The 23,373-nt window shown below is 37.3% G+C and overlaps 1 protein-coding gene across 4 annotated transcripts in view; it reads right to left on the minus strand.

Annotated features, from left to right (window-relative positions):
• The window catches only part of TRAK2 (trafficking kinesin protein 2), a 62,654-nt gene that overhangs the window by 33,258 nt on the left and 6,023 nt on the right, over positions 1-23,373 (minus strand). For 3 of the 4 annotated variants that reach the window (XM_032354433.1, XM_032354435.1, XM_032354436.1), the window contains exon 2: positions 2,950-3,239. In XM_032354433.1, the coding sequence (XP_032210324.1) occupies positions 2,950-3,040 (91 nt within the window). In that variant the 5' untranslated portion in view covers positions 3,041-3,239. Of the gene's footprint in view, positions 1-2,949; positions 3,240-10,946; positions 11,047-23,373 lie in introns of those variants that run through there. The other variant, XM_032354434.1, reaches the window with a different exon arrangement.

Below are 23,373 nucleotides of genomic sequence, written 5' to 3' on the forward strand. Positions count from 1 at the left end.
TTGACCTCAGGGTCATAAGATCGAGCCTCACACTGGGCTCTGTGCAAAACATGGAGCTTTCTTAAGATTCTCTCTCTCTCTCCCTCTGCCCCTTTCATGCACCTGCCCCCTCTGCTGGTGTGTTCTCGCTCTCTAAAAAAAAATTTTTTTTAATAAAAAAATAAAACTAAGTAGAGTTTCAGAATACAAGGTCAACATATAATCAATTTCGTTTCTATATACCAGCAGTAAACACCTGTAGAATAAAATTAAATAAAAAATGCCACTTACAGTAGCAGAAATAATTACAATTTTTAAAATTAAATATGTGTAAGACCTATATAATAAAAATTACAAAATACTGTTAAAAGAAATTTAAAAAGACCTAAATAAATGGAGAAATGTATCATGTTCACGGACTGGAAGACTAAATTGTCTTAAGATGTCAATTCTCTAGAGTCTATGTAATTCCATTCAACTGGAAATTGACAAGCTGATTCTAAAATTTATGTAAAGATGTGAAAAACCTAGAATGGCCAAAACAATTTTTGGGGAAAAAAAAAAGAGCAAAGACAATTTATACTATCTGATTTTGAGATTTACTACAGAGTTACAGAAATCAAGACAATGTAGTATTTATATAAAGATAGCCTTAGGGATTAAAGGAATGCAGTGAAGCGTCCAGAAATAGAACCACACATGCATATGCAAGTGATTTTTCAATGAAATTACTAAGGTAATTCAATAGGGTGAAAGACAGTGTTTTCAATAAGTGGTGCAGAAACAACTAAACATTCAATGGAGAAAAAAAATCTGGACCCTAACCTCATTCCACGTGCAAAATTAACTATAAAATGGACCATTCACCTAAATGTAAAAACAAAACATATGAAACTTTTAAAAGAAAACAAAGCAGGGCGCCTGGGTTACTCAGTAGGTTGAGCATCTGCCTTCCGTTCAGGTCATGGTATCAGGGTCCTGGGATTGAGCCCCACATCGGCTCCCATTTTCTCTCCAGTCCCTCTGACCCTCCCTCTGCTCATGCTCTCTCTAACTCACTATCTCTCTCAAATAAATAAATAAAATCTAAGAGTTCTGGGATCAAGCCCAGAGTCTGTCAGACTCCCTCCTCAGTAGGGAGTCTGCTTCTCCCTCTCCCTGTGTGTCCTCTCTTTCTCTTTCAAGTAAATAAATAAAAATCTTTATTAAAAAATAAATAAAAGAGAACAAAGGAGAGTATCTTTGTGATCTTGAAGTAAGTGAAGATTTTTTCAGAAACACACACACAAAAATCAAACTATTATGAAAGCAAAAACTGAAAACTAGACTCCACCAAAATATAAAACTTTTGCTCTTCAAAAGGCATTATCAAGAAGATGAAAAGGCAGGAGCACGTGGCTGGCTCAGTTGGTAGAGCATAGGATTCTTGATCTCAGGGTTGTGAGTTGGAGCCCTACACTGGGTGTGGAAATTATTTTAAAATAACAACAACAGCAAAGATGAAAAGATGAGCTGGTATGGGAGAAAATATTTGCAACCCATTTATCTAACAAAGGATTTACATCTAGAATATAATGAAGACATTTACAATTCAATGGTAAGAAAAATTTTAGAATGGGCAAATGATTTGAATAGACAACTCAAAATAAGATCTAGAAATGGCCAATAAGCATGTGAATAGATGGTCGACATCATTAGTCCAATCAGAGAAAAATAAACTAAACCCACAAAGAGATACCAGGGCATACCTACTAGAGTGGCTTCAATCAAAAACACGGACATTACCAAGTGCTAGTGCTGTAGGACAGAGGTCAGCAGAGCAGGAGGCTCTAGCCAGCTGCCTCTGCCTGATTTTGTGAATCCAGTTCTGCTGGATCACAATCATACTTGTTCTTTTATATTTTGCCTGTGGCTGTTTTTCTGCTACAATAGCAGAGGTAAGGATTTGCAGTTCAGCAATAAAAATGACTGAACTTCGGACACATACCACCATGTGCATAAATCTCAAAAACATTTTCCTGTACAAGAAAGCCAGACATAAAAGACATAGATTAATTTGTATGAAATTCTGAAATTAATTTGTATGAAACTGTATGAACAAGCAAATTTTATCTATAGTGACAGAGAGCAGATCAATGGCTGCCAGGGGCCAGTGGTTGAGAGAGGGGGGGCTCTGGGTACAAGGAACTTTTGGAGGGACAATAAAAATGTCCTACAACTTGACTGTACTAGTGGTTACATGAGCGTATATATTTGTCAAAACCAAACTGTGCACCTGAAATGGGCACCTTTTATTTTATCTTAATAAAGAGATTACAATAAAGCTGAATAAAAGATGGAAAAAACTTTGGGTTTGGACGGATTTCAGAATTTTTCGGAGTTTTAGAAAATGTGTGTAAGGCTATGTGTGTACCGTAGGATCTATAACAACTCCAATTGGTTTAGTAGCAGCACCCCATATTTAAATACATTAATACATTTTCAGCAAACAAATACTAGCACTAAGTAAAAGAAGTCTAGAAATAGCTACACAGGTCAGGTTTTGTGCACCAATGAATTTTAGAACCAAAGTTTAGAAACAAACTTTGGGTGTACAGAGTGTTTTTGATTTTGTCTTACAGATAAGGGCTCAATACCTGTGTCTGAATAGCCTGTGTGTCCTGGGAGCTTCTTAAGTGTCACAAACTGTTGTCCGGTGTTTGCAGGGTGTATGAAAAAGCCTTGTCAAAGATACAAATAGAAAGACAAAGAGGTCCTGCTGACCAGGGCTCACGTGGTGCAGGACAATCTGACAGAGACAACACACAACATGTAAGGCTGATTTTGATAATTCAGTCGGAGACTGGGAGAAAGAAAGATTAATTCAGTTAGTCTCTCAGGAGATCAGGCTGGAAAGCGAGGCCAGGGTTTCATCATGGTGGGTCTTACATGCTAGGAATTGCACTTCAAAATTTATTAAACCAGACTCACCAGTGATACTCTCTGAGTCTCTGTGATTGCTATTCATGAGGGTTTCTTCACCTGTTGGTGATGTAAAAATGGCATTCTGTGATTGATTCATGCAGGATCCTTTCTTGCTTTGGTTGACAAGGGCAGCTTTGGTATGAATCAGAGTAAAGGAAATCCATCAAGCCATTCAATAACAAAATGGATCTGGTCGAACTGCTATTTTCTTTAAAACAGCTTTTTTTGGATGAGTCAAATGACATCTGCAGCAATGAGTGTTCTCATGTGATTATCATACCCTGGAGAGTCATGACCTAAAACAAAGAACACATCAAGTGTCATTAAGAATGTTTTCCTAGTGATACTGACAACATGGATAAATATCAAAATAATCATGTTGGGTGAAAGATGTCAGACAATACGAAAATACATAGTGTCTAATTCCATGTACATAAAATTGCAAAAATGTACACCGATCTACAGTAACAGAAAGCAGATCAGTGGCTTCCTGGGGCTGGGGGAGGGGAGTCCCAAGGGGCAGGAGAAAAGTTTCGGGGATGAGGAGTAGATTCATTGTTGTGGTACGTGGTGGTGGTTTCACAATTATATACATGTCAGAACGTATAGGTGCAATCTAATAAATAAATTATATAATGTTTAAAAATTTAAAGATAATCAATGTTTAAAGTAAAATAATAATAATAGTAATTAAAAAATATGGGGTCTGTAACATATGTAGAAGTAAAATGTATACAATATCAGCACAAAGGCCAAAAAGAGAAAAATGGAAATATACTGTTATAAGGCTTTTACATTACACACGAAATAGTAAAATATCTCTTGAAGGTAAACCGTGATAAGTTAAAGATGTATACTATAAACCCTAAAGCAACCAATAAAATAACTCAAGAATTACAGGTAATAAACCAACAAAGGAGATGATAATGAATGGTATAGTTTCCCCACTCTGGCACTACTAGTATTTGGGGATAATGCTTGGTCAAGTGCATTGCAGAAGTTCAGCAATCTGCCAGCAGAGTTCTCTCCCCAGACCCTCTCCCAGATGTAAAACCAGAAACATCTTCAGACATTGCAAAATGTCCCCTGGTAGGCAAAATCACCCCCAGTTGAAAACCACTGATATAAAAGATGTTCAACCTCACCTACGACTAAATAAAAATGGAAAGAAACTACTTTTCACCTATTCGATCAGCAAACATTAAGTTTTATTACATTCATTGTTGGGGAGGGTATGGAGAAGCAGCACTCATACTGTTGATAAAAGTGCAAACTGGTACAAACTTTTTGAAAGGCTATTTGGCAATGTCTACCAAACTTTAAAAGTGTGCATACACAATAATTCAACAATTCTACCACTAACAATTTATAATATGAATATGCTCACAAAGTATGACAAAATATAGGCACAAGAATGCCCATATGGTATTTTTTAAACCATAAACACACGACTAAAGAGAAAATATCCACAAAGAAATGGTTTAATAATGGTACACAAACAAATGTAATGCATAAAATGTGTGTGTGTACTTGATAAAAACTGTTACCAGTTAGGAGAACTGTTTAATACTAATTATAAGTCTGGCTTTATATCAGAAGACAGTCTACCAAATAGTCTCTACTTAGCAACCTGCAGCTTCTATTTGTGGCTAACTCATTCCCATGCATACTATTTATAGGCATTGTAAACATTCAGTGTTTTACAAGAGTCACCCCCACCAAATGGAAGGGAACAAAATAAAGGCATTAAAAGCAACTGAAATATGGTCACTGAGGTAGAAGAGAAAAGCACTCTCCATAAATACTATGAAAGACAGTTTCAGAGATGAAATGGGCAAGAGAATTAAATACTACAGAAAAGGCAAAGGAGAGATTTATTTTAAAAAGGGGGTACTAGGACCATAAAATCAATATTAACCTCCTAGAAACCAATTCAGCCAAGAAGTTAGGCCCAAAGCTAAGCTACAAGGAGTAAGAAAGTGAGACAGTAAGAATGGAGTTTACTGAGTACAGCCCAGGATTTCCAATACCAACTTTAAGGTTTACAAGGACCAGTAAAATTTCAAAAACTTCTGAGGTTATTGACATAGGGTTGCCTTTTTTTTTTTGAAAAATACATTTTTGTAAGGAAAAAGACATAATGGAATAAACAACAGTTCTTCCCAAAAAAGGAGTTTGTAATTTTATGTTGACATAACAGAAATTTAATTTTTCTATATTTGAATTCAGAAAATTTTAATAAATAAAAAATTTTAAATTCTATACTAAAGGCAACATAAGGAATTGGAGAAGATGTTTGCAAATGATATATCTGAAAAAGGGTTAGTATCCAAAATACATAAAGAACTTATGAAACTCAACACCCAAAAAAACAAATAATCCAATTAAAAAGTGGGCAGAAGACATAAATAGGTATTTTTCCAAAGAAGACATACAGATGGCCAATAGACACTTGAAAAGATGCTCAACATCACTCATCATCAGGTAAATGCAAACCAAAATTATAATGAGATGTCACCTCATACCTATCAAAATGGCTAAAATCAACAATACAAGAAACAACATGTATTAGCAAGGATGTATAGAGAAAGGAAGCTTCGTGCACTGTTGGTGGGAACACAGACTGGTGTGGTCACTCATAGCAGAAAACAGTATGGAGGTTCCTTGAAAAGTTAAAAATAGAACTACCCTATGATCCAGCAATTGCACTCCAGGTCTTTACCCAAAGAATACAAAAATACTAATTCAAAGGGATACACGAACCTGATGTGTATAGTAGCATTATCCATAATAGCCAAATTATGAAAACAGCCTAAGTGTCCATCGACAGATGGATGGGTAAAGAAGATGTGGTATGTACACACACACACACACACACACACACACACACATACACACACAGAGGAATAGAACTCAGCTGTAAAAAAGACTGAAATCTTGCCATTTGCAATGACATGGATGAATCTAGAGCATTATGCTAAGCAAAATACATCATTTAGAGAAAAACAAACACCATATGATTTTACTTACATGTGGAATTTAAGAAACAAAACAAATGAACAATGGGGAAAAGAGAGAGAGAGAAAGAGAGGGAGAGAGAGGCAAACCAAGAAACAGACTCTTAAATACAGAGAAGAAACTGAGGGTTACCAGAGGTTAGTGGGGTTGGGGGAACATGTGAAATAGGTGATGTGCATTAAGGAGTGCACTGGTAACGAACACCAGGTGTTGGATGGAAGTGCTGAATCCCTATATCGTACACCTGAAACTAATACAACACCGTATGTTAACTAGAATATAAATAAAAACTTTTAAAAATTCTATTTTTTAAGTAAAACATAAAATTGTCAGGATTGCTGTCAAAACAGCAATCTGCACTAGCCAGTGCAAAATGAAGTGATACTCAAAAGTATTTTTTTAGGTACTTTACCTCCAGTTGTCAAAAATTCATTTTCACAGCCACAATCAGTCTAGTGTATACAACTGAAGTCTTCCCCACGTACCTTATTTCCCAAATTGCCATTCTTAAATCAACCACTGCAAGGGGAATTGAACTAAAATTGGATCAGACCAATAAAGATTTATCTGCCCACCCCCACACCCAGGAACTGGGAGGAGGAAGAAAACAACCTCCCCGGAAGTTTATGACCACCAGGTATTCGAACAAAATCTCAACTTGGGGTTCTGCCATCAAAGAAGTGAGGGCGGGGATAATTCTTGAGTAGGCAACCAAAACCATCTACTACCTAAGTCTTTATGTCACACATGATCTTTAAAATTATCACACTCCAGAGACCCGGATTTATAGATTATAAGCCCAGCAGTGTATCCTGAAAAACAGAATGGTGACACAAATATAAGAATAAATATGCTAGTGTATAACAGGCCTAGTGCAGGGTCAGTAAACTACTGCCTGAACACTGAATTTGGCCTGTCACCTGTTTCTGTACAAACTGTGAGCTAAGAATAGTTTTATATTTTTAAATAGTTGAAAAAAACCCAAGTTAAAATGTTACCTAATATGTGACAATTATATGAAATGCAAATTTCAGTGTCATAAATGAGAACACAGCCAGACTCATTTGTTGAAATACCATCCACTTGGTTTTCATGGTACAGTGGGTGAGCTTGGTAATTGTTAACAGAGAACTTGGCAGTTAGGCAAAGCCTAACATATTTCCTATCTGACCTTTTATAGAAAAAGTTGGCCAACTGATCTAGTAGCAAAATAATTCATCTGTCTAAATCAGTGATTTCCTAGGTCAACTTTTAAACACGGAATTCACCCTTTTAGATACTTAAAATTAGATCACTACCTCTTGAGGAAGTTCAGTAAAGAACAAACTTCTACTTTCTATACCTATAACTGTATTTAAAGTTGTTTCAATTTCTAAGAAAGCATTTTTAAAAAAGCACCAAGTTACAAATTTGCTTATGAAGAAAGAAGCAGAGCGAAGAAGGTAAAGAAGAAAGAAGAGAGGGAGGAGGAAGGGGATGTAAAGGGAGAGAACAGAAGCCAAGTGCTTCTCCTACGGGTCCAAAGTGGTTTTTAAACAGAACTAACCATATTCTAATCAAAGACCATTGTGAAAATATAATGATAGCCTTGGGACATTCTTCCTGCCGGCCACTTACCCATTAGCTGGCTTAATCTTTAATATTTACATTAGCATTCATATTTTTTCTTTTTTAAATATTTATATGTATTATACAGAAACAAAAACTATGGACTCTAGATCTTTACTCTAGAGGATTGCTTTTTAATTAGTTCTGGAGGTAGTATTAACTGTTTAGTGTTAACTCTAAAGGCAAGAATAAAGAAAACCAAGTTAAATATAAAACTTAGTCCATCTTCAGAGTCATGTAGAAACAATCTGGACCTCCAGGATAATCCAGGAACCTGACTAACAAGACAACTGTGCACCAGATCAGGGATGATCTGCAAATGATATGCTCTTTCTAGTGACTCTTTAGAACTCAGTAAACCCTTGGGATATGCCCTGGTCTGGATCTGAGCTCCTCAGCAGGATTAGTGTGAAGTAACAATGCTGAGTATAAAACAATGTATGTACCTTGGCATTAGACAAGCTTAAATTTTCATCTTACTGACTGGTTTTCTGACTCTGACCACATTATTTAATGGTTCTTCATTGTAAAGGTTGGAGTGATAATTAACTACTCTTGAGAGGGAGAGTCAAGTATGAGAACTAAAAAAAAGAGATTCCTAGTTTGGTACCTGACATTACAGTAGACACTAACATGCTTATTTCCTTCAGCTTCCCCCTTTTGTTTAGGCCTGAAGAACAGATAACATCTTCTGTCTAATATTTCTTAAATTTCTGGCTCAACAGCCAACTCTAAGCTCAGAATAGCTATCCTGTTTATGTAATAGATGTACGCTAAAGATTGAAAAGTCTTCGTATTGAAAGAGGAAAGGACAAAGCAATAAAGTGACAAGTGCCTTGTAAAGCAAGAATTTGAGGGAGATTATTACTGAAGCTCATTCCTTCAAGGATTTGGGGGAAGAGCTACTATAATAGAAGCTTTAACCATAACCAGTACCTTTATTCGTAGCACAGTAGTTGTATTAGTTCCCTGTTGCTGCTGCAACACACTACCACAAATTCAGTGGTTTAAACCAACACCAATTCATTATCTTACAGTTCTGGACATCAAAGGATGAAGTGGTTTTAATGGATTCAAACAAGGTACTGGCAGGACAGTGCTTCCTCTGAAGGCTCTGGGAAGAGTGCACGTCCTGGTTTCTTCTGAGGCTGCACTCCTTGGCTCAGAGCTCTTTCCTTCACCTTCAAAGCCAGTAGCAGCACAGCATCTTCAAATCTCTCCGCCTTCATTGCTATGTAACCTTCTCCCAAATCACCGTCTACCTCCCTCATATAAGGACATCTATGATTACACTTAAGGCCCAACTAGATAATCCAGGATAATCTCCCCATCTCAAAATCCTTAATTTAGTCCCTTCTGCAAAATCCTTATGCCATATAAGGTAATACTCACAGGTTCCAGGGGATTCGGATCTAGAAGTCTTTGGCAGCCATTAGTCAGCCTACTATCGTGGTTAAGAACATGGACACTGGAGTTAGACTGCCCATATCTGAGTCCCAGTTCCACCACTTACTAGTTGTAGGGCTGGACAAATTACTTAATCTCATTTTTCATCTGTAAAACGGGACTAATAACAAGGTTTACTTACTTGGTTGCTACGGGGATTACGTGAGTTATGGGAGAATCATAGGAACACCTACCTCAGAGGGTCGCTGAGGGAATTACATGAGTTAACACGTGAAAAGCTCTTAGAACAACATGCTTCGATTACAGTAAGTGCTATGCAAATATTAGTTATTATTTCTATCACCACCAAATAGTACTATTTCATTATCTTTACTGTTTTTGTGCCTCATACAAAGTTGGGAGCAATGTAAACCACTTAATGGCATCTTCTCTTAACATAAGAAATCCCATTTATTTCCTGTCTTGTAACAAGGGATGCTAGTTTAGTGCCACGAATCATTTTTCTTTCTACCTCTTGAAGCATGAATAAAACAGAAAGCTTGCAGAGCCAGAGTCCTAAATGTAGTAGAAACTGCTGGCAAACTCTGACAAACACAAACGACACATTTTCAGTGCCCCTCCTAAGTTTGTACAACATATTCTTAGTACTTCTTTGAGCACCAACTATTTGCTATGCTGGATCTTTATTCACTCTTTTCAGGAACAACTTCACTGCTTTTCTTCAATCAACCAAGCATACATTCTTTAACAAGAAGCCAGCCTTTATAAGTCATGCACATGTAGGAGAAAATGGAGTAAAACAGCCAAGTGACTTATTTAAATAAGAATAAGACTTAAAAAGAACAACCAAAACATGTCATTGGTAGAAATATTGCTGAAGAAAACATGTCTAATGACTTAGCTTAGCCTAGCCATGGGAACAAAGTGGTCAACAGTGTGTGCCAAATATAGGCCCTGTGCCTTAAAAAGAATCTTACTACTTCCTTAAAATAGCATGCTATGGCCAAAACAGCCTTACAGAAAAGGCTAAAACAATAAGAGAACTTCATCTTAACAGAAGCACAAAGCCTAGAATTAAAGTAAACATAAGGATTTTTTAAAAAAGATTTTATTTATTTGTCACAGAGAGACAGAGAAAGAAAGCGCACAAGTAGGGGGAATGGCAGGCCGAGGGAGAAGCAGACTCTCCGCTGAGCAGGGAGCCCAATGCGGGACTCAATCCCAGGACCCTGGGATCATGACCTGAGCCAAATGCAGATGCTTAACCCAGTGCACCACCCAGCTGTCCCTAAATAAAATCTTGAAGAAAAAGAAGGAGGAGGAGGAAGAGAAGGAGGAGGAGGAGGAAGAGCGGAGGGGGAGGAGGAGGAGGGGGAGGAGGAGGAGAAGGAAGGGGGGGAGGGGAAGGAGAGGGAGAAGAGGAAGAAGGAGGAAGAGAAGAAAAGGAAGAAAGTTGGGGAAAAAAGGGTGTGTGTGTGTGTGTGTGTGTGTGTGTGTGTGTGACCACCAAAATCCAACCTGAGGAGTGAGAAGCAGAGCTCACAAAGGCAGAGACCACAACACCAAGTGTAGCTGCACTAACGTGCCCTAGCATGTGACACTGGCTATTCAGCACAGCTGGTCTCCCAGCAGTTGTAACGTTCATCCTTAGGAAATAGGAATTATGCCCTGCAGATACTTTGTCCCTCTTTTTTAGTGATCTTTTTTAAAGATCAGTAGGGTTGGGGCACCAGGAGGGCACAGTCAGTTAAGCATCCAACTTTCGGTTTCTGCTCCGGTCATGATCTCAGGGGCATGAGAACAGACCCAGGCTGGCCTCTGTGATCAGTGCCGCATCTGCTTCGGATTCTCTCTCCCTGTCTCTCCTTCCTGCTCTCTCTCTTAAATACATACATACGTACATACACACATCTTAAAAAAAAATCAGAAGGGTTTCAGAATATGAAATATATGGAGGCAACTCTACTTACAAACAGGTTGGATTCCAAAGGCTGTTAAATCCATTAGTTTAAAGGTCCAAAACCATGAGTGAGATTTAGGCTTATGGGTTCCGTGTTTCCTCCTAACTGTGTATTTTGAGCATTTTAAAAAACTGCCCTGTTTTGTTTACAAAAAACATCTGCTGAGGAAGGGAACCCCTCCCTGCCACAATCTCCACCAACAGAAGGGAGTGAACCTCTGGTGGCAAAGGAACCTACACCAGAGCTTCGCCTGCAGATTAGGGAAAACGGTGAACCCACGGTGCCATCTGTGGTTTTTGATAAGTTTCCATAACCACCCTTGCATTCACCATGCTTAGTCTTTAAATTCTTGAACTCCTCACTTTAACTGAATCTTTGACTAAATAGGCATCCCATGTTAACAATGATTCTGTGCCCAAACCATTTCAAACATTCACATTTCTTCACCTGTGGCTGTCACTTGCACAGGTATGTCGTATTTCATGGACTTGTCCTTCAAAATCATCCTTTATTTAACATGTGTAATTTTCTCACTTTAAATTTTTTACACTATTTCCACTTTTGTGTCCATCAGTCAATCACTAACGCTGCTTTTAGGGACAAAATGGGGTTTGTAATATTTATAAAACACCTCAAAACCATATACATAAAACAAACATGCTACAAATAACAATAACGGCTGAATTGCAAACGACCATCTGACAGCAATCAGCAGAGCTGAATCTGCTCTGGAGCATACTCTGTTCCTAGCCAGAAAGTTCCTAAAAATTATACATTTTAAGCAGAGGAGTTTGCATTTAAAAAGATTTATAAGACATCGTTCAAGAACAGGGCTTTTTGTCCTATACATTTAAAGACAGAACTTTAGATGTCTTATGCTTGGCATTTCATTTCAAGCCAAATATTAAAGGTCTCAACAAAATTTCAGTGAGTCTTGTTTGCAAAGGATAATGAATTTATATCCTCTGAATAATCTGGCCCAAACTACTGAAGTGGAAAGGGATACTGTTTCTCTGCACTTTCCTAAACAAATAGTGAATAGTGAGAGAATATGTCACAGTTAATAAGTCTTTGTGATTCATCAGGGTCTTCAAATCACTAAGAACTAAAACTACTGCAGCAACACTGAAGAAGCTTTTCTAGGTAAGGAAACACTTCTGAGTCAATGATCAATTTCACAGAAAAGCAGCCACATTATACAACTGTGGCTGCACATTCCATACTTTACCTTTTATAAAGTTAGGCAGATAATCCAAAAGCAAAACAATATTACAGGCTTTTTCAAGAAGCAAGATCAAGGTCTAATCATTATCAAAAGCCGTTTTGTTTCATATTTTGCATTTATATCCTCATCAAAGTACAATGACAGTTATCAAAATACCACCCCAATTACAAGGAAAATGTTAAATCATACTTCTATAACTACTCTTTGGGAAGTTATAAAAACGGGATTTGAAATAAAATACTAAAAGATAGTATTTTATGGTGCTTAAATAATCAAATTTCACCCATCTGGCAAATTCACACATCCAATATGCTGGAGTACCAGCAATGGCATCTAATAAAAGATTATCATTATTGGTGCATTTTATTTTCGAATCTTAGAAGTATGATATTAACAATATTAAATATGTATAGTAGATATGTTTCTCTTTCCTATTTGGCCTTATGATGAATTACATATATTGGTATTCAAAAGTTGATTAGCACCTTTGTATTTGTAATGGACTATGATGTAACACATACTAGATAACGCAGTTATTTTTGACAGATTCTTATTTCCTTCTCCATATACTTTAATGAGTAATATTAAAATTGAGAAATCTATACTTAGATAACTTAATCCCTCTATGCCTCAGTTACCTCATTTATAAAATAGGGACAATCACAGTACATTTCTTCTAGGTTACGTGGATTAAATGAGTTAATATTTATAAGCATTTATAATAGTACTTGAACAGTAAACATTATTTATGTGTTAAATATAATTTAAAAGTTAAGTAGATAAAGAGGTAGAATTATAAAATACAAGCAATACCAGGGCACCTGAGTGACTCAGTCAGTTAAGTATCTGACTCTTGATTTCAGCTCAGGTCATGATCTCAGGTCGTAAGATCACGTCCGGATTTGTCCTCCGCGTTTAGTGGGGAGTCTGCTTGAGGTTCTCTCTCTCCATCTTCCTCTGCCCCTACCCCTCACTCTCTCACTCATAAATAAATAAATTAATTAAAAAAATACAACCAATACCATTTCATGATACCTGGTTATCCAGACATAGAAGATTCAAGTTAAGATTAGTTCCTACCCTTCCACATTGTTAACAGCTCTACTCTCAAAACAGCACATGCTCTTATAAAAAGCATGGCTATGATCTCACCTGGAACTGCAGTTCTAACAATTATTCTAACCTAAGGTAGTCCTTTCTTGTCACTAACCACTGGTGTTAGGCAAACTCTTACAAAAATTTCCTCAAAAAGCCCACAGTGAGATTGCATGATGGGAGTAGAGCCATTCAAAGGAACCAACAAAAACTACGTAGTCAAATTAAGTATATACATACCCTAAGATCCAGCAATTGTGCTCCTGGTAATTACCTATGTCAAAGAAATTCTCCTATCAGCCTATAAAGAGACATGTAGGAGACTGTCTCCTGTATTGCTATTAGTGATAGTAAGGTGAGGGCCTACTTCCTAAAGAGCAGATTGGTAGGGGCGCCTGGGTGGCTCAGTGGGTTGAAGCCTCTGCCTTTGGCTCAGGTCATGGTCTTGGAGTCCTGGGATTGAGCCCCTCATTGGGCTATCTGCTCAGCAGGGAGCCTGCTTCCCCCTCTCTCTGCCTGCCCCTATGCCTGCCTCTCTGCCTACTTGTGATCGCTGTCTGTCAAGTAAATAAATAAAATCTTCATTAAAAAAAAAAAAAGAGCAGATTGGTAAAATGTGGTGGATACACACATGGAAAGACAGCCCTAGAAATACAGTGCTGAGGGTATAAAGCAAGAAGCAAAATTAGAGAGCTACCATAATGACATTGACACAATAAATTAAATTTTTTTCTGCATTAAATTTATAGACACATCAAAATGCTTGCCTTGTGGGCTGGGAAGTGAGGGATATTTGGAGCAAGGTATGGGATAAAAGGGGAAATTAAAAAAAAAAAACCTATGGAAACCCTACTGTTATTTAGGCAGACTGCTTCTCATATAATTATTATTGTGTCTCTTCAATTCTTAAAGTTTGAACATGTACCTGAATAGGAAACATTTGCTTTATATAATACTACCTACCTACTCTAAAGCAATTAGATTTCAACTAAGGAATTTTTTTTTTTTTTTTAAGTGAGATTGGGCCTCAATATTGGCATTTTTAGGTACTTGGTTATCTGGTAAAACTTTGAGGGGAAAACATTTAAGTTCAAAGACAAGTGTTTAAAAGTAGTGAATAAACTACATTCCATGGGTCAGCAAACTTTTTCTGTAAAAAGCCAGATAGGAAATATTTTAGGCTTTGCAGCCATATAAAGCTTCTATCACCAATTATCTTTGTTGTTTTTTCAACCCTTTAACAATGTAAAAACCATTTTTAGCTCATGTAACTGGCTAAATTTGATCCATAGGCTGTAGTTGGTTGACCTCTGGTCTACACCTTAAATCATGGTATTTTGTACCCCAGAATAAAAAACTGTAATGATACCAAACTTTTATTGAAAATGCAATAAACAGCTGAATAAGCATTAAAAACATCATCTTTTAAAAATTCTACTACTAGGCAGGAATCCCATCTTTTACTTGACATTCCAGCATGACAGTAAGTATCAGAGGAAATAGTATATATATAAAATCCTCGAGATAGAATCACCTTCTAATTACACATCCCTAGTTTTATGCCTCTTTCCATCACCCTTTCTTTTTTTCAAACTCACTTCTACAAAAACAAAACAAAACAAAACAAACAAACAAACAAAAAACTACAAAAAATTGGCTTAGAAATACGAAAAAACAAAGCAAATTATTATCTGGAAGTCAAAAATAATTGAGTGATGTCATTCGGCAGTCTAGTCAAAGAAAACAGGATAGAAAATAGCTCAAAGATACTAAATAAATGCAAACCTCAAAAGGGTACACTTCAGTCTCACATTCACAAACCAGTGTTGATTTACTTCTCCAAGAAAAAGAACAACTTGACACTTAAACTGTCTGAAATCCTATATCCTTTTAGGAGAGCACCCTCTTCTCTGTATGATCTAGCAAAAGAGCTACATGATGTTATACGGTATATTCAGTTGCAATATTGCAAAAGCTTTTTCAGGATAGGGTTTTCTTAGAATTTCTAATGAGTGGAGACTGAGTTTAGTATGAGTTATTTAAATATTTGGAAATTTGATAAATGGAGAAACTAAGATTGACTAAAAGCGTTATTATCATCATATTATACCTAATAAGGTACACATTTCATCATCTTAATATATGACAGCAGAGTTCCTCTTAGGAAACAAATGTTTTTTGTTTGAGAAAATACACAGAAAAGCCACTTGTGGAAGGTGAGGCCCTGCAGCATCAAAAGGAAGGCTAAGATGTTCTGCATAAGACTAGGGAAATAATTGTTCTTTCTTTCTCTGGAGAGGGAGAGAGAAGGCAAGGGAAAGAAACCCCATCTAGATGACAGTAGCTCAGAAGCCACAAGAACACCAGGAATTTGCAGAAATCTTAGGGAGGGTTTTGGTTTCCCCATAACATGGAGGAGACTGGAGGTTCAAACCAACCATTTAGCTTTTAAAGAGCCTGTCTGGACACTCAGCTGATATTTGGGTTATAGACATACTAAAATATTTGTTCACGAGAGCAACTGATGTCAAGAATCTATATTCTGAGAATTAATAGAATCAGCAGAGCTATTGTATTTTAAAATCTTTTTTTAAAACAGAAATTTACGTCCTTTTGATTAAAAAAAAAGGAAAAAAAATTATTGGTCTTCAAAATGAGTAATGCAGAGTAAATGGCATTATAGTGTTTGGGATTTCCTGTTCTCTTAACAAAAAATAGGGGGAAGCATCTTGAGCAGAGACACTTTATACAACAGATTCTACAAAAGGGTAAGTACTCTATTTCTAGAACCGAATAAATCCTTCCCCAACACATCAGAAAGTATTTTCTTCCAATGTTGACTGGCAAAATTGAGGTAGTAGATTAAATCAAGAGACTTCATCACCTGAAAACCTACAGAGTTCATGGGAGATTAGGAATAAACTGAACAGACGTAATCATGCCGGCAGACTTAAGTGTATTACTGTATAATCTGCTCTTCAGAGCTTACCTTGGAGTAAAATAGCTAAGACCCATTGAAACACCATTTGAACACAGCAGGAGGATAAATACAAAGTTTAAAAACAGAAATAATAAAAGTTAGAGAACCTGTGACTTCCTTTCTTCTTGACCCTTCTAACAATCAAATGGAAACTTGCTTTTGGTGGTTTAAGATGATCCTAAATCCTTCAGTTATTTTAAACCTGTAATACTTAAAAGCCTTTCAAAGTAGAAGTTTCTAAAAGATGCCAAAAGAAAACTGTAAAGTAGTACAGCTACTACTAGTAGATCAACAAAGTAATCAGTGGCACCAGGACATGCAATCTTATACGACCAGGAACAGCGTATAACATAAAATGGGGGTGAGTGCTCAGGACAGAATATTATTATTTTTAAAGATTTTATTTATTTATTTGACTGACAGAGATCACAAGTAGGCAGAGAGGCAGGCAGAGAGAGAGGAGGAAGCAGGCTCTCCGTGGAGCAGAGAGCCCTATGTGGGGCTCTATCCCAGGACCCTGGATCATGACCTGAACCAAAGACAGAGGCTTTAACCCACTGAGCCACCCAGGAGCCCCAAGACAGAATATTATTAACATATTTATAAACATATATATTTCTAGAATGATTTCTTTTTTTAAAAAAAGATTGTATTTATTTCTTGTAGAAAGAGTACGCACAGAGGAAGAGTGAGAGAGAGAAACTGAGCAGAGAACCTGATATGGGACTCGATCCCAGGACCCTGAGATTATGACCTGAGCCGAAAGCAGATACTTAACATACTGAGCCATCTAGGTGTCCTCTAGAATGATTTCTAAAATTCTGCATTTCTAGACATATAACCATTTCAGTACTATAACTCTACAAAGCAAAAAGATGTTCAAGTTACATTGAGGTTTAAATATTAGTCATTGTTTTTCAAATCAGTTGTCACAATTAACTCCAGGACTTCAAGATAAAGGGGAGAACTGACATGTAATGGAGATTCTGGCTTTTCAGTGAAATTCAGGAACAAAGCAAGAACAGATCTATTGTTTGAGCTCTGGCTACTATCTGCCACTCAGGAGACAATGAAGAATCTGAGCTTGATGGGCACAGTAATAGGCAGCTGAGAACATTTAGGAACCCTCTTTCTCCACCTGCCTTATTAATAGCTCGTAGTCCCAGTTCCTCAGCATTTTATCATGGGCCTTTTCCTTTCTCTCTTAAGGAATCTCATCTACTTCAAAGGCCTTAACTTCCAATTATATTATAATTACTTCCCCAGTCTTTACCTTGAGCCAGAATTGGCATATGACTTTAAAATGGAAACTCAAAATCAGCCTGCAATCAACCCCACAAATTCATCACTTTCCAAACTGAAATTATATCCTTCTCCCATGAAATGTTTTTTCCTCCTTTACTAATTGTTTATTATCAGTCACCTCATCAGCAGAGCCCAAATTCCAAGAGACAACTTTCTTCTCAGTACTTGCTTTCCACGTATTCCTGTCAAAGTATTCTCCAAGCCTGTTGCTATGACCTTAGTTCAAGCCCTTCTCTTTGGCTACCTGGTCTGCCAGCCTCAGACCTTTTCTACTCTGAGCCAGGGAGTCTCCTGGAATGCCTACTGCTACTCAGCCCTCCCCTCCCCATTCACTTAGGATACTGTTCCTCATGCTTCAGATGCCCTCCGTGTCTAAATGTGTGTGCGCACTTACACACACACACACACACACACACACCCCTTTCATTAACTTGGTTTCTCCCCAAGATTTTCCTATAGGGGAAAAGAATATAGTAACTATGGAAACCAAAACATGCAGCTCACTTGATTGTTCTATGATATATTAAGGGCAGGCATCCTGGATATTGATTCTTCTTTAGTGAGTTTGTTTAGTGTGTATTTTCCTCCAGACCTATCAACTCATAGAGTACACGAGAAAACTTCAGCTTCTAGATGTGAACAATGGAATAGGAGGCCTCACTGTCCTGTGACACTTGCCCTGAGCAGACAATATCTTTTGACAATGAAAACAACCCAAACTTCTTTGTTAAATTCATGACTTTACTGTAGAATATACCAAGAAAACTAGCACTATAGTTTTCTAAGATCAGTTTATAATGCTGAACAATTGATAATAAAGACACAAGAACCTTCTGTTTTTCAAATGAAAAATATATGATAAAGAAATATATTCTTCATTCTGTTCCAAATTCAGTCTTTTCTAACAATAATAGCTAATGATGACAGAGCACTTACTATGTGCTAGGCATTGGAATAAATGCTTTGTGCATATGATCCTTTTTAATCCTTATAACAACCCCACAATGTATTATTATTGTCATTATTTAAGAGATAAGAAAACTGAAGCTTAGTGGTTAATTAACTGGCCCAAGGTAGGAAGGCCCCAGAATCAAACCCATGACTATGTTTTTCCAAAGCTGGGACCTCCAACCTCTGAGCTCTACTAGTAAGAGACTAGAAATGTGAAGGACAGTGAATGTGGGTAGTTTGAGAAATTCTCTCTCTCCACATCGCTTTGTAAAAACACATCCTGATTAATGAATAAAGAAAAATGACAGGTCTCCAAATTTTTTTTTAGTCTCCAATTTTTTTTTAGATGGTTTATAACTTGCTTTTAGAAAAAAGTCATCTGATCCCAAAGTTGGCTGTATTAACAATGAAGCAAAATAATTTGTGTTTTTATGTATATCATATGCCATAAGAACTCCACATCTGAGTCTGATTTTGTCTTTTTTAAAAAAGATTTTATGTATTTATTTGAAAGAGAGAGAAAGAGCACACATGTATACATGCCCACGAGCAGTGAGGAGGGGCAAAGGGAGAGGGAGAAGCAGACTCCCTGATGAGCAGGGAGCCAGATGTGGAATTTGATCCCAGGACCCTGGGATCACAACCTGAGCCACCCAGGCTTTAAAAGGGCTGCTCTACAGTATCAAGAAAATAATGCAGACGTATTACCGTAAATTGGGAATAATTCTGTTAAGTATTCTGAGCTGTTAAAATTAGTAGAATATAGACCAAAATATATCCTTATCCCAATAAATTAAGTCCACGTGTACCTTAGTATCTTACAAATGCCAGCCCTTCAATATTTAGCAAATGAATGAATCAATCTCTCGTCAAGTTACATCCTTGCAGTCTGTAGTAGGGAGAAAAATGAAACTACATTAGAAACCTAAGACTGTCAGAGCATTTGAAAATTGATGGCTTTCTTAGCCCAATTTATAAAAAGCTATATAGGCTTCTTATGCATTTCAATAGAAGATGTTCGTTATGGGCAGAGCTATGGCAATGAAGCCCACCAGTTACAAAGAAGCTGCAAACATTCCCTAGAGATGGGTTTGACACATTGGCAAAACCCACAAAATATTTAATAGCAACTCCCCCCCACCAAGCTTTCTTATTTTAAAAACATTGGTAGTAAGATATTTTCCCCCTCAAGTTAAGACATTGAAGGAGAAAAGTCCAACTGCTATGGGAGGGGGAAAAAGCCCCTAGATAGAACAGACTGAAAAGAATCTGATGACTCAGGGTCATTACTATGACTAGCAATCACTGCATTGTAACACAGTGACTACAGCTGTAACCTCCAGGATTATAAGTTCTTACACAGTACTTTTTTCCTACAATAAATGGTGTGAAATGCTAATTTGGGGGAGATTTTAAGTCTACTTCTCATTTTGTTCTCCCCCTTACCAGGAGGCTATCAGCGATGACACTTGGCTAATGCACTGTGCTTCTCTGCTTCCTGCCCTGCTGTTGGCTGAGAAACCAGATAACCAGGTTATCAGAGAACCCAGAAGGTGTCAGCATGAGACTGAACCCTAGGACCTGTTTTTCTGCCCTTGGCTGGTTCCTCTAGTACCTCTTTCTTTCATGCCTCCAGCACACGGGATTTAGTTGGCTTGCTTCTCTTCCTTTAGCAATCTTGTCAAGTGCTTTTCTCACCTGGTGTTCTTTTTTCTTTTCCGTAGGCTGGCTATGAGAATACACTCCGTCCCTTCTTTATTGTCTCCAAAGAAAAGTACAGGTTTTTCTCTCTTGGTGAGAATTTTAATGTTAATTGCTACAGAGAAATACATAGTGGATTACAAACATGGAAAAAATGGCTTAGTGAAATCTTAAAATTTTTCATTATGATTTTATTCCTTAATCAGTACATACTGACTCCTCATCTTGGGTGTTATCAGAAGACTATGTGCTCACTTTCTTGTTACAACACTGTAAGCTCTCTGAATGAAGGTATTTTATTTTTGTATGCCCCAAAGCTAAAAGCAACAGATGTGCAGTAGGCTTGCAATACATGCCTAACTATAAGCATAAATGTGAAAAATGTCAATACACTGAATTACAGAAGTAATTTAATGAACAAAACTGGTTACTAATATATTTCAGTCCAACATCAATTAAATGAATTGCCTTGGAAAATTAAGCAAAGACTGAACATTTGAAAGAAAACAATTATTTTCTTTATGAAAAATGCTACGAGTTTGCTGTTAAAAGGGTGCTTTATTATTTCTAAAGCAATAACACAGTACCCACTTTTCTTGTAGAAACTAAAAGGAACTAGTCAGTGTCATAGGAAGGCTAAATTGCAATCTTTGCCTTTTGCTTAGTTTTACCACATTTTCTACTAGCAGCATTTGCAGCTGTTTATGGGTACATTTAAAATAAGGCCCACGTTAATCTAAGAAACATAATAGATGAACATAGGGAAAGGGAAGGAAAAATAAAATAAGATAAAAAGAGAGAGAGGAGCAAACTATAAGAGACTCTCAACTATAGAGAACAAACTGAGGGTTGTTGGATGGGAGGTGGGGGGATGGGCTAAACGGGGGTTGGGCACTAAAGGAGGGCACTTGGGATGAGCACTGGGTGTTCTATGTAAGTGATGAATCACCAAATTCTACTCCTGAAATCAATACTACACTATATGTTAACTTGAATTTAAATAAAAACTTGGAAAAAAAATATAGTGACAAAATAAACTCATAAAAAATAAAATAAGCCCCACATCAAATGAAAATGATCAAATATCTTCTTAAAAAACGCACAACTGTTAAGTCTCCTCTGTAGTCTTCTGAATTGCCAACTAAAAATAAAACAAAAGAAAAGACAGTGGTTTAGCTTCATACTAGCTAAAGAGATAAAAATGGTTGAAAAAAATTTGTTAAGTTGTTAAGTTATGTGCTTCAGGAACAACGGTACCATCTCCGAGACATCTTAGTTGGTTTCTGGTCTCCTCCTCTTCCTTTCTTCCTTCAGACAGAGAAGGCTCTTTCTTAACTAACAAGTTTCCCTTTGTTTTGATTTATACCACTGGTCTGAATAACCTCAAAGTACCACACACAACATGCCTATGACTGAAAGTAGTAAGAATAGAAAGCAGAGCTTTGGCACTTGGACCTCTAACACGTATTCACTTAAGTGATGAATTTTTGAAAAGTTCATTTTCTAAGTTGACACACATTTTAAATATAAAGAAGAAGTTAAGTTCTCCTGAAAAGGTCACAAACCCATGGGAAATGGGTCATCTCCGGTGGGCCTCACACCATAGGCATGCCCTCCATTAGCCTCTTAAATGTCCTTTTCTGAGACAATTCCATACCATGTCTTTTATACTCATCTCTGAACCCCCATCTGTTCTCTATCTCTCTCACTTTTATTCCTCCCACCAATAAATCCACATAGTCTAGAGCTAGCTTTCTCTCCAAACTCTGAGAATTAAAATTAAGTATAAGATTAACCTCAATCACGTACATGCACACTCAATGGGAGTGTAATTTAGCAATCCTCTTAGAAGAACTAGGTGGCTGGAAGACAGAAGAGGGAGAGAAGCTTATTTTTCCTTTTTCAATTTGTCTACATCCAGTGAAAAAATAATGAAATATGTTACTCAAAAGTCTCTATTCCCAGGGCGCCTGGGTGGCTCAGTGGATTAAACCTCTGCCTTCAGCTCAGGTCATGATACCAGAGTCCTGGGATCGAGGCCCACATTGGGCTCTCTGCTCGGTGGGGAGCCTGTTTCCCTCTCTCTCTCTCTCTGCCTGCCTCTCTGCCTACTTGTGATCTCTCTCTCTGTGTCAGATAAATAAATAAAATCTTAAAAAAAAAAAAGTCTCTATTCCTGACTTACTTACTTCTCTAAATTTTGCTCTACCAGTTATCCCTATCCACTAGCCATACCCTCTTCCTTGGCCTATTACAATGCTCAAAATCTTCTAGTTTATTAAAAACGGATAAAATTAAAATTTAAAAATCTCACTTCCTTGAAACTCCGGGTTCCCTGCTAGCTACTGCCCTCTGTCCTCAGTCAAGCATCTTCAGAGTATTTACTCTCCCTTTTCCTCCTCTTTTATTCATACCACAACCCTACTACAACCTGGTTTCTCCTAAAAACACCTTCCCTTCAGTCAATAATAGGCCCTGCTAACCAACCCAGTGGTACTTTCTTAGTTGTTCTCTTAAGTATCTCTGGTTCAATACTGTTGACTACTTCCTACTTCCTACTTCCCTAATGGCTCTCCTGAAACCTACATCTTAACAGTGAATGCACTTTCTCAAATCCCTTCGTTGGATCACCCGGCTCCCTTCCCTTGATCCTATTAGTAAATATTGCACAGTCTAATACCTCAAATTTACCCACTTCTCCTCAGCCCCTCTTCTATCATCCTAATTCGACCCATCATTGTCTCTTAGTCTACGAACCAACCTCTTATCAGGCCTCCGTGCTCAATTTCTAGGTTTCTCTCTTCTCTGTAAGATAAGAAAATGTTTTAAAAACTAAACGTAAAAACAAACTCCTTAAAAACAAACAAACAAACAAACAAACCTAGAATAAAATCCACAAATGAAAAACCTAGAATAAAATCCAAACATCTGCTGTAGTCTAGCCCCTGACTATTTCTCTTTCTCCATCTTGCCCCTCTCTTTGCTCAGACTCAGCCACAGAGACACAGTCTTGTGTCAGGCTTTTTAACTTCCTCATCACACTCTCTGGATCTTTGTAACTGTTCACTGTATCTGGAATAGTCTTCTCTCTTGTTCTTTATATGGTAACTATTTCTTCCCCATTCCAATCTCAGCTGAAAAATTATCCTCAGGGAGAAGTTACCAGTCCACCTGATCTA

Source organism: Mustela erminea, chromosome 8 (assembly GCF_009829155.1).
Source record: "Mustela erminea isolate mMusErm1 chromosome 8, mMusErm1.Pri, whole genome shotgun sequence".
Taxonomy (NCBI): domain Eukaryota; kingdom Metazoa; phylum Chordata; class Mammalia; order Carnivora; family Mustelidae; genus Mustela; species Mustela erminea.